General features: G+C 41.5%; 1 protein-coding gene across 1 annotated transcript in view; it reads left to right on the top strand.

Annotated features, from left to right (window-relative positions):
* GALC (galactosylceramidase) overlaps positions 1-11,247 on the top strand; it is a 79,522-nt gene that overhangs the window by 60,929 nt on the left and 7,346 nt on the right. Inside the window, 4 exon segments of the mRNA XM_006896025.1 lie at positions 1,745-1,895; positions 4,210-4,390; positions 8,174-8,337; positions 10,868-10,944. Of these exon segments, the coding sequence (XP_006896087.1) occupies positions 1,745-1,895; positions 4,210-4,390; positions 8,174-8,337; positions 10,868-10,944 (573 nt within the window).

The following is an 11,247-nucleotide window of genomic DNA, read 5'->3' as shown; positions in this document are numbered from 1 at the left end:
TGGGTCTTGCTCTTAGATACTTAGTGTGTGTTGGTCATTGGTGCCACTAACAGGCACTAACAGGTAAAATGCCCATGAGAAATTTGAATCTAATTTTAGACTCTATATTTCTCACTCAACCTCTCTGCCTCATCCAAGATCCAGTACAGATATTCCTATCATCCACATATATTCTTATTGATTCCCACTGCTACTGCTATTTCAGTTCCTCATCGTCCCTTTCCTGAATTTCTGGAATTACCTCCCAACATTTTTTCCAGCCTCCTGTCTGACTCCCCCGTCTGCTTACCACACTACTGCTAGAATGATCTGACCTGTTATCACTCCCTTGTTCATAGTGCATCAGTGAGTTCTCATTTACACGCATTGCACGTGACCTTCACCGTCTCCTCCAGAAGCATAAGAATGCTTTCCTCTTGTTGTAGGTCTACTAAGCTGGCCTCTCTTGACATACTAAACTTCTTGCCATATTTTTCAGAGCATGGAAACATGATTGACTTGCCTCTGTTTTCCACCTGCCTTTAAGACTCAGCCCGCTTGTAACTTCCTCTTGAGCTATCTGATGCGCCCTTGCCTCCTCCCAAGCCTCCCACGCTCTATGTGTTTATGTACTTGAACACTATTCCTGCTCAACCAGACACTGTGTGGACTGGGGCACAGCTTTAGTCAATTAGTTTTATTGCAGGTGCCTCCCCTGGTGCTTGGCCCTCATGGTTTCTCAGAAAATCTTTCAGAGAATGAATTGGGCCCACGAGTGCATTGTTTCATCTCACTGATACAAGTCTACTACTTCTGGAAGTTAAGATTCTGGGTCAGCTAATAACTCAGTGATTCAATGCCAATTACATAGAAAGTTCTAAAAAACAACAGTCTCCATGTATTTATTTTTTTTATACAACAAATTGTGGCAAATAGCATAATTAACTACATAGGAAAAATAGTTCTGGGGGAGGGGAGTTATTTTTGAATCAGTGTGGCATCAGATGCTTCAAGAATGGGCCAAATAGTTTATTATTAAAACAATGATATGATATAAACTCAAAATAGAAAAGTAAAGTGGCTCAGAGTTTTATGAGTATATATTTAATGCCTTCATTTATTTAGCAAGGGATTCTGAGGTCTTCAAAATAATGTCATAGTTGTAATAGAGAGTATTTCATTTGCTAGACATGATTTTGTTTAATCTTCACGACAATCTTTTGGAGTTTATTTATGCCTTTTGTAGACAAGGAGGATTTATTTAAAGAGATTAACCAGGCTGTCAAGTTCATAACTATAAACCTAACTTGATTATTGAAAAATATATACATTGAACATATAATGAGCAAGATTTCCCCTTTTTAAAATGAAATAATTGTGTGGTATTAACAGCAGGGTCAACAATGAGATTATATGGATTTTTTTTTTCTTCAGTCAAGTTTTAAAAATAAGTAAGGAGATCTCTGAGTTTTAGGTAATGAATGAGCAAAAAGATAAGAGTTTTAGTTTAATGGACAAGAATACAGTAATAAATAGATTTTGAGCTTATCTTCCTTTTTTAAAAAGGGGGAAGTTCTTTTCAAACCTTCTTTAAAGTGTACATCTCAAAAGTCTTCAAAAATGAGGAAAAAAGATTCTCAGCCTTTTGACATACTTGTGTTTTCCGCAGGTAGTTCAGTAGATATGTTTGTGTCTCTTTAAGCCTGTTTTTCTGAGCACTGCTTTGCCCAAGTGAGGTGAGCCCAGGACTTGTGTTCTCTTTCAGACACTTCACACCAATGGCCGGTTCACACTGGGGCTGGAGGTGGATGAGCTCTTCACACTCACCACTCTCACCACGGGCCAGAAGGGCAGCTACTCGCCTCCGCCAAACTCCCAGCCCTTCCCCCGCGTCTACAAGGATGACTTCAATATATGTGAGTGTGTCTTCACTAAGACCTAATGAACCCAGTTCCCATCTCACCTGAACTCATTCTCCCTGACTGTGAGTCAGTTCTGACTCTCAGTGACCCCTCCATCAGTTTCCTGAGGCTGTAATATTGGACTGGAAAGAGAGTGCCCACCAGGGACACTCAGCCTTTGGGCGCACAGTATGCTTGCCACAGACCAGGCCACCAGAGTCCTCATTTCTAGATTGGTCCAGCTCTGCCTCCCAGGCTGTGTGCGTGCTGGCTCTCTGCTAAACTGAAACCTAATATTCTTATTGCTTTAGGTAAAACCCAATTAGAAGATCCTGCATTTTTTTGAACCATAAAAAAGTAGGGGTTCTATTTAGTATCAGAGCTATCATTCTATCGTTTTGGTAAAACTTATGGTTTGAGACTCGTGACACTCAGTGTTAGTTTGGTGTGGAAGTGGAGGCAGGGCATCTTTGTTTGTTTGTTTTTTCCTGCCAGTAGTTAACTGAGTACTTAAGGTGAGTTATCTGTGCTTGGAAATCTAATTCATTATCTATCCCCTAATTGTACCTTGGAGTTTTATATTTGTAGTTTTCTGGTACTCTGTGCATCTGTAAACTAAAACTGCTTGAGAAGCTTTTCATAGTAGGTAATTTAGGAGATCCTTTGAAAAGTTTAGAGAGCTCAGGGGGCCTCCTGGTAAGGAGCTGTGCTCTGTGGGAGAAAAGTGGGCAATCTCCTGCCGTGTGATTTACTACCTCTGAAAACTTGCTGGAGGGTTAGCGATGGATGAGTTGTTCCGACCTGATGTAACAGCAACACCATTTGAAAAGTTAGAAGACAAGTCCTGTCTTCAGCAAGCTGTAAAATCTGTGCTTCAGCAGGAGGTGCTGAAAGGGATTATGGGCCTCCCAGGCACAGTCCGGTAGCGCTGCTATGTGATCCTATGAGCTGTAGTTCTCAGGACTGTGACTGGCCTCACTGTGACCCCAGCCCTCCTGTTGCCGCAGAGCCACTTACACTGTGAACGTGGAGACGTCCACCACTCTGCAGGGTCTCAGCAAGGCCTTTGGGGTTACTTCTTAGGCCCCTTCGGTAAACAGCAGTGCCCTTTGGGGGAGCTTGCTAGTTTGCTTCCAAAAACTTGAAGAACTCTATTTGATGAGTTTCCTTAATTTTCAGCCATGTGGTGTCTTAGCACATCTGTTGCTCAGTCCTCTGTTGACAGATAAGGGTTGTTTGTTTTTGTTAAGCTCTGGTGTCATTGTCCATAGAGAGTTGCTGAGTCAGATACAGTACCTCTGACAGAATGAACCTACCAGCATCTCTATGGGAGAGATGAGCATTCTCTTCCCATGTGATTTCCGGTGTCTTAAGGAGGATAAGTCTTGAGTCAGTTTCAATTTGATGGAAATGAGTTTAATTGGATTGTTTTGTGTTAGTTGTGTAGTTTTTTAAACATATGGACTCGTTATTGAGGTTGAAGAACTTTTGTCAACCCAAATTCTTTGACCCTGAAGAGTGAAGGGCAACTCTAAACCTTCAGATCTTAAATGTAACATAGAATCAACAATAAAAGTTAAGTGTTCAAGCCAGTTAGAAATGAGAAAGTTCGAGACTCAGGGTAATAAGTCAGGTGCCAGACTGTGATAGTCTGAACTAGAGACTGTCACTAGACTGATCCAGGGCTGAACATAGTGTGCATTGCTCCGACCTCATTGCCTTTTTTCCCCTTTATATATGCGAATCAGATATTCTGCAGTCCATATACCAGACTTCAGCATATTATTATTTTATAATGATAATATAAAATTAGGTGAAGTAGAGAAATGATGGTACATTCACACTGGAATACTATGCAGCATGCGGGAGCAATAAATTTGCAAATTATTATCTAACTTGGGAGGGACTGGAGAGCATTATGCTGAGTGAACTAACTCAGTCACATAAGGATAAATATTGTATAAAACGGTTATTGTAGAATGAGTAGAAGGATCCAGGAGGGGTGAGAGAGGCTGGAAGCAGAGGGATGTGGATGTGCAGGGGGAAGGGGGATTCATCATTGGGTTGTACAATTTGATGGGTGAGGGAAATGGAAAGAATTTGTTCACATTTGTGTTTGAATTTTGTAAATAAACTTGTAGAAAAATAAAGTATAAAAAAGTAATGATAAAATCACTAACATCTAAAGCCCTACATTTTAACTGTAATTGTTTTTTTTTAAATAAAAACTCTTTAAGTGTTTAGGGGGGAAAAAAATAATGAATTATCCAAAAGGAGAGATTCTTAAAAGGCCTCATCTTAAGTGGAAAATTTGTTGTCTTCTGAGCAGATGACCCACCTTTTAGTGAAGCGCCCTACTTTGCTGATCAGACAGGTGTGTTTGAGTACTTCGTGAACAAGGACGACCCTGGAGAGCATCAGTTCACACTCCGCCAAGTCCTCAATCAACGGCCCATCACGTGGGCGGCTGATGCATCCAACACCATCAGCATCATAGGCGACTATGAATGGTAGGTGAAGCCCAAGTCCACGTGGAGGGCTGGCCGAGGTAACCTGGTAAGGGGTCATCTGTACAATCTCAAGTGAAACAAGTAGTCCTCCTCCTACAACTTAATTATTACTAAGTGCCATCAAGTCGACTATAACTCATAGTAATCCTATGCACAGTGGACCCTGCTATCCTGTGGCGAGCCTGACCATCTCAGGCATACTCGAGGTCACCGTTAGAGTAACCATGTCTGTCAGTCTCACTGACTGTCTTCCTGTCCTTCACTGACCCCCAACCTTTCCAATCATGAAGGCCCTTTGTGTTTTATCATTCTTTGGTGTCATGGTAACTTTTGTGTTTTGTTTTTTTTTTTTTTCTGGCTCAGTGTCTTTTCCTTAGATAGTCCCAGTTTAGTAGTAATTTTTGCAGAAAGAGTTGTGTTTGAATAGTAAAATTAAGCACTTTGAACTCAATTAAAACTTAATTTTTAGATTGATTTTGTAATTTGCACTTTCATATTGCTGGTTACTTCCTTTCTTGAACTGATGTTGCCACCTGCTGGATCTGTAATAGAATTACACTCTTAATCTGTAGAAAATCCGGTTTGGGGGCAACTGTAGATGGCAATGGTACAAACAAGTCCACATATAGTGTGCTAGTGAATTGTACTCCTTTCCTTTTGTTCCAGGCTTCTGGTAAAGAGATAGATAGATGTACAATAACCAAAACAAAACTTCATCTTCCCTTTGACGTTTTTTCTCCATTGTGCTAACTTATTATACCTATTTTAGGTATTCCTTTCCTAGTTTTCTATTTAAATTGTATACTTACAGTGTAAAAATTCCCGTAGTTATTCCATATTTACTCATTGTAATTAGTAATGATGAGCCTTCTGGTGACCTGGAAGTAAGGAGTTGCAGTGTCAGTCCAAAGATGTGAGGTTCCGCGCGGTTTACAGCCTCTGAGAACCAGCTGGAGGGTCAGCTTTGACTTGCTTCCAGCCCAGTGGCACATAACAACCACAGTAACCACAAGCCTTCACGCAGCCATGTCTGTAGCTTTGCAGTTGGACAAGGGAGGGGAGAGAAGTCTGAAAAGAGCCTTGACTTGCTTGTGTGTAGAGATCTACAGGATAGTTCCTTCCTCTTCATTGTCTTCCTCTTTATTGTGGCGAACCCTAACTCCAGTGCCATGTTCTGCTAGAAATCTTGAGAATCTTCGTTATCTCGAGTCCTTGGAACCCTTGTGGAGGGTTATTGCTGAGAAGTGACGAATTCTTGACTAATTTAGGATCTCTCGGGTCGGTTGTCTTTCTCACGCTCGCTGCAGAAGCGCTGCTTGTCCCATCTTCTCAGAAGGAAATACTTGCCAGAATTTTCCAATTTGGCAGCGGGGTTTGGGATTTCCTCATTTGTGACCAAGGATGTAATTATAAGACGAGTGGATGAGTTTAAGTATTCAAGGAATTAGCCCCATAATTTGATTACCAGTTTGGAAGTCAGCCACTCTAGAACCCCCTTTAACTGTCAGTGTGCCCCGCATACCTCTGTATAATACTATAGTGAATAATATGTAAATTCAGACTCTCTTAGTTTTGGTTGAGACTCCAACAAGAATGAGAGGCTTCTTAATTGGAGCTGAGACACAGTACTATCCAAATATTAACCAATACACTTCACAATATTTTTAGGTATTTCAGTATGTGACAGTATTCCTTCTTCACCAGGATCTATTGCAGGAGGCAAGGGGGTAGATAGGAGCGATATGGGGATGAGTCAGAGGAGACAGACATATTCTGAAGGCAAAGGAATCTGCAGATAGCCATTGGGAATGGAGGCTGTAATCTTCCTTAAAGCTCCCTTTGACTGTATTATTCCACTATTCAGGAATCATTCGTATCACTTTACAGATGAAACTGAAGCTCAGGGCAAGTATTTTGCTCAAAATACACAAGCTTCCTTGTAGAACAACAGAGCTAGAAGTCAGGGATGCCTGGCTCTATAGACCACACTGTTTGGACAGCATCTCACAGCCCAGTTCTAATGTCCACCTTCCTAAAAGTAGAGGAGAGAGAATTAGTTGGTTTCCTTTATGCCATGGAGTCTTAATCTGATTCATCTCTCTCCTCTGTCAAATTTGCAGAGCTATAAATCTTCCTGGTAGTAGATTGCTCTCATCTCTCCCCTAAGGCATAGCTGGTGGTTTTTAGTTAACAGCTCAGCACATGCTCTGTCGACCAGGGTTCCTTTCTTTGCTGCTGTTATTATGTGCTGTTGTAAGATCTCGGGTAGTTCTGTCATTCAAATCTTTTGCCTCCTTTGATGTACCCTTGAAGATGGTGACCCTAGAATCAGACTTTTACTGTATATCTGGAGATTTACTGAAGTCCAGTAATTCTCAAAGTGGAGTCCCTGGACCAGCAGCCTTAGCACTGCCTGGGACTATGTGACATATGCAAATCCAGAAGTCCATGCCACAACCATTGCCTTAGAGCTTCTGTGACTTCAGTAATAGGTGACTGCAAACTTGCTGGTTTAACACAGCACACGTTTAGTTTCTTACAGTTCTGGAGACTAGTCTCATCTGTTCTATTGTGTCAAAATCAAGGTGTTGACAGCTCCCCAGAGCTCTGGGAGAGAATCTCTTCCGTGGTCTCTTCTCCTTTCTGTGGGATGCTAGCTTTCCTTGGCTTGTGGCTGCATCATTCTCATCTCCGCCTCTGTAATCACATTATCTTCTCCTCTTCCGTCTAAATCTAGTCCCCTCCCCCTGCTTTCCATTCTAGTAGATAGGTGGTTACATTTTAGGCCCACTCAGATAATCCAGGATCATAGCCTCATCTCAGAGATCCTGCTTTTAATCACATAGAAAGTAATATTTGAAGGGTCTAGGGATTGGAATGTGGCTGTCTGTGGGGAGGTGTTGGTCTCTCTAAAGCACTTGAATCAGAAACTCTAGGAGCAGACCCCTTGGTCTGAGTGTAAGAAGCCCTCCAGGCAACTTGTATACTGGTCAAGCCTGAGCTGCACAACTGGATAGTCATTGTCAAGTCAACTCTTTCTTTGCAGAGCAACACATTCGGTCTTTCTCTTAGAATGTAAATCATATTAGGTTTAAATATAAAAATTGGCCCAAAGCAGTTGTTGCTTAAAGACTCCTAGCTCGTTCCCCACTCCATCTGCATGCTGTTGGAGATGTAATTAGCATTTTATTCAGAATTGCATGAATATGTTATGTGTCAACAGTAAACGTGGTTTGTATTGTTGTTGTTGTGTACCATGGAGTCGGAACCCACCCATAGCTGGCGCTCCAGTGGATTTTCAGGGGCAGTTAATCACACGGGAGGAGATCGCTCATCCTTCTCATGCAGAGCAGCTGGTGGATTCAAACCATGTGCCTTCAGGATTGCAGCGCAACATCTTGCCCCTGGGCCACCACTATGCCCTATTATATTTTATTTATTACGTAATGTTATATTATGTTAATTATATATTATCTATTGTATTATGTGTTATTATATTCCTAGGGTAGAAAATGGTTTTATTATAAAAGAACAAGAAACATACCCTTAAGAAACTGAAAGCAGTAAATATTAATTTCGAGAAACCCTTTAAAAGACAAGGAAATGACTTGATTTCAGTCATGCAAGGCTCTAGTAACCAAAGCATTATCAGGAAGATTCCTGATGTTCGTTCTCCTTACAAGCCGACTTAGAAGATGCTTCATGTGGCTTTGCAATAGTACATCTGTGATAGGTTAGAAATGGTGTGGTTTAAGATGACTAACTTCCAGTTTCCTTCTGCAGGAGCAATCTGACTATAAAGTGTGATGTTTATATAGAGACCCCTGGCAGGGGCGGAGTATTCATTGCAGGAAGAGTAACCAAAGGTGGGGTTTTGATTAGAAGTGCTAGAGGAATTTTCTTCTGGATTTTTGCAAATGGAACCTACAAAGTTACAGGTGACATCGGTAAGTGATTTTTTTTTAAATTTTATTACATGTGACCTAAAGATATTTGTTGTTGTTGATTGCCTTCGAGTCGAGCTTGACTCAGCGACCCTATGAACAAAAGGCCTGAAGCCCTTCTGTAGCTATTGACTCTTATCAAAGTTCATAGAGTTTTCGGAGGCATGCTGTGTAGGAAGTGGATGCCACTCCAGTTTGAGGATTTATTTTCTGATCTGTAATTGTGAGCCTCTGATTATAGCTTTTGGGAACAACTTAAGAATACTACCTCAGGTCGTAGGGGCAGCTGATTAATAGTGCATTCCATACAAGTTAAGCAAGTAGTACTAATGATAGTATTGTTTAACATAAGAACACTACCTCAGGTCGTAGGGGCAGCTGATTAATAGTGCATTCCATACAAGTTAAGCAAGTAGTACTAATGATAGTATTGTTTAACATAAGAACACTACCTCAGGTCATATGGACCTCTGATCAATAGTGCATTCTGTACATTTAAAGCAAGCACTACTGATGATAATATTGTTTCATTAGTGTGGAGAAGAGCATCTTAGTAGCAGCAATAATAATTGTACAGTGAGTTCCAGCCTCTTGGCTGATGGCAGTGTTGGTTTCTATGGCCTTACTGTAACTCCTAGTTCTTTCAATTGTTGAGAAAGGGCTAATAAAGTCTCCAATGATAGCTATGAAAAAACTACAAGCCTTTTAGGGTATGATAGAGCTAAACTAAGCTGTGAGAGTGGGGTTTGCATAGACTTAGGGACGGTGGTGGTCTAGCCGTAAGAAGCTGCACTGCAATCCCGAAGGCACACAGTTTGAATCAGCAGTTGCTCCCTGGGAGAAGGATGGGCACTCTCCTCCCGTGCAATTTACTGCCTCTGAAAATCCACTGGAGGGTCAGCTGTGAGTCGCTCTGACTCCACGGCACACGACACTAACTAGGAATGTGGCCGTTAGGGAAGAACATATTAGGAAACACCATAAATAAAAGCGAAATTGTAAGAATTAAAGAGAGACAGATTGATTCTCTTAACAGCCCTAGTCTTAGGTAAATCAGTTGCCATGGTTCTTGTTCTTTACCCAGAAATCTTAGGTAGCACATGGATTATCCAGACTAGGAACTTAAAATGTGTGCTCGAAGTAGAATTTTGGTCCACACTACTCTTGGATGAGATGGATTGTAACTGGGGTAATGGTGTATCAGGGACAGTGTGACTGGTTCAGATAGGCAGGTTTGGGACCCTTGTGAATAGAGTCACTGTGAGTTGCTGGCGACTTGATGACACATAACAACAGTTCCATGGAAACCAGACCTTCTGGTGGCCACTCTTTCTCGTTCTCACTTGGTTGAATTTCCTCCCACACTAATAATTTTATCACTTGGCTGTTCATTGCCTCTTCCTGAGTTCAGCAGAGGCTCCATAAACAATAATTTCAGTGTATTAAAAATGGAGAGAATAGTTAGGACACTAGAGTAAACATTGCATGTAATTGTTGTTGTTGATTATCTTTGAGTCGAGCATGACTCATAGTGATCCTATGAACAAAAGACCTGAAGCCCCTCTACAACTATCGACATTTATCAAAGTTCATAGAATTTCTGGAGGCATGTTGTTTAGGGAGTGGATGCCACTCCTGCTTCCAAACCTGTCATAGTATGTTATTGTTGTTATATGTGCCATTGAGTCGCCTGTGATGCAGCAGCTCTGAACCCTGCCCTATCCTGAGCCAGTCTCACTAATTCAGACACATCAACCCTCATAACTCCAGTCACTGTATCAATCCATCTCATCTGGGGTGTTCCTCTCCAGCACTGTCCCTCCACCCTTCTGAGCATGATGTCCTTCTCCAAGGGCTGATCTCTCCTGGCCACATGCCCAAAGTAAGTGAGGCAGAGTTAAAAAGGTACCACAGTCGTCTTCCCAAATCAAAACAGAGTCAAGGTTAATTGATCTATTCAAGGTACCAAGACTAATTTGTGACAAATTTGAGATAGTAAATCTGTACCTCTAGAGCCCCCGTGTTCTAGATTTTTAAACTTTATTTCATTATTGGTTTTTCACACAAGAATGCAAATGCAATAAGTAAAAAAAAAAAACAAACAAAAAAAAAACCAAAACCCCAAAACAAAAGAAAGCATTTTCTCCCCTTAATTCTCAGTTGACACTGTATCTTCACGGTAGGTTACATTAGTGGAAAGTCACACAGTGTATGTGGACCACTCCTTCCTGTCCTCTGTGTGCTTCCAGTCAGATCTAAATGCACACAGATGTGAACTATGGGCTCCGAGACACCATACTGTGATCGGTCTGTGGGTTTATCTCACCAGTTCTGCTGTGGGCTCACCTCTTGTGTGGGTTAGAGTAGAATCTTGATACCAGCTGGTTGAGTGCCTGGCAGTAAAGGGACCTGAGCATCAGGACGGCAGCCTTCACTCCAGACAGATGCCACCTGAGAGCTTCCCTCTGAGTTCTGTGATTCTGTTACTTCTATTTAAAAAGGTCGCAGTCAGGATAATCTTTTTGTTTTACAGTTGGATGGATCATCTATCATTTAGGACATGCTGATGTTAGAGAAAAAAAATGGTATACCCTAACTTTAACTATTAAGGTAAGTCTTACTGATCAGAATGCCTGGAGGTCAAATGCTCATTTCTTGTGCCTCTCTAGCATTTTCTGTTAGCCAGTGGGAGAGGAGAGAGTGACAAGGAAATGAGAGAACCAGGGAACCACAAACCAGCAGTCCCCAGGACGATAGCGCAGGTCAGATTTTTTCAAAGCACTATTTAAAAATACTATGCTGCATTGAAAAACAAGGAACTCATGCAATATTATTCAAAATGGGTGAACCTGGAGGACATTATGCTGAGTGAGGTATCTCAGTCACAAAGGGACAAATGCTATATGGTGCCAC

Source organism: Elephantulus edwardii, unplaced genomic scaffold, assembly GCF_000299155.1.
Source record: "Elephantulus edwardii isolate Elephantulus edwardi_28Jun2011 unplaced genomic scaffold, EleEdw1.0 scaffold00179, whole genome shotgun sequence".
Lineage (NCBI taxonomy): Eukaryota > Metazoa > Chordata > Mammalia > Macroscelidea > Macroscelididae > Elephantulus > Elephantulus edwardii.
This window is presented reverse-complemented; position numbering and strand designations above follow the sequence as displayed.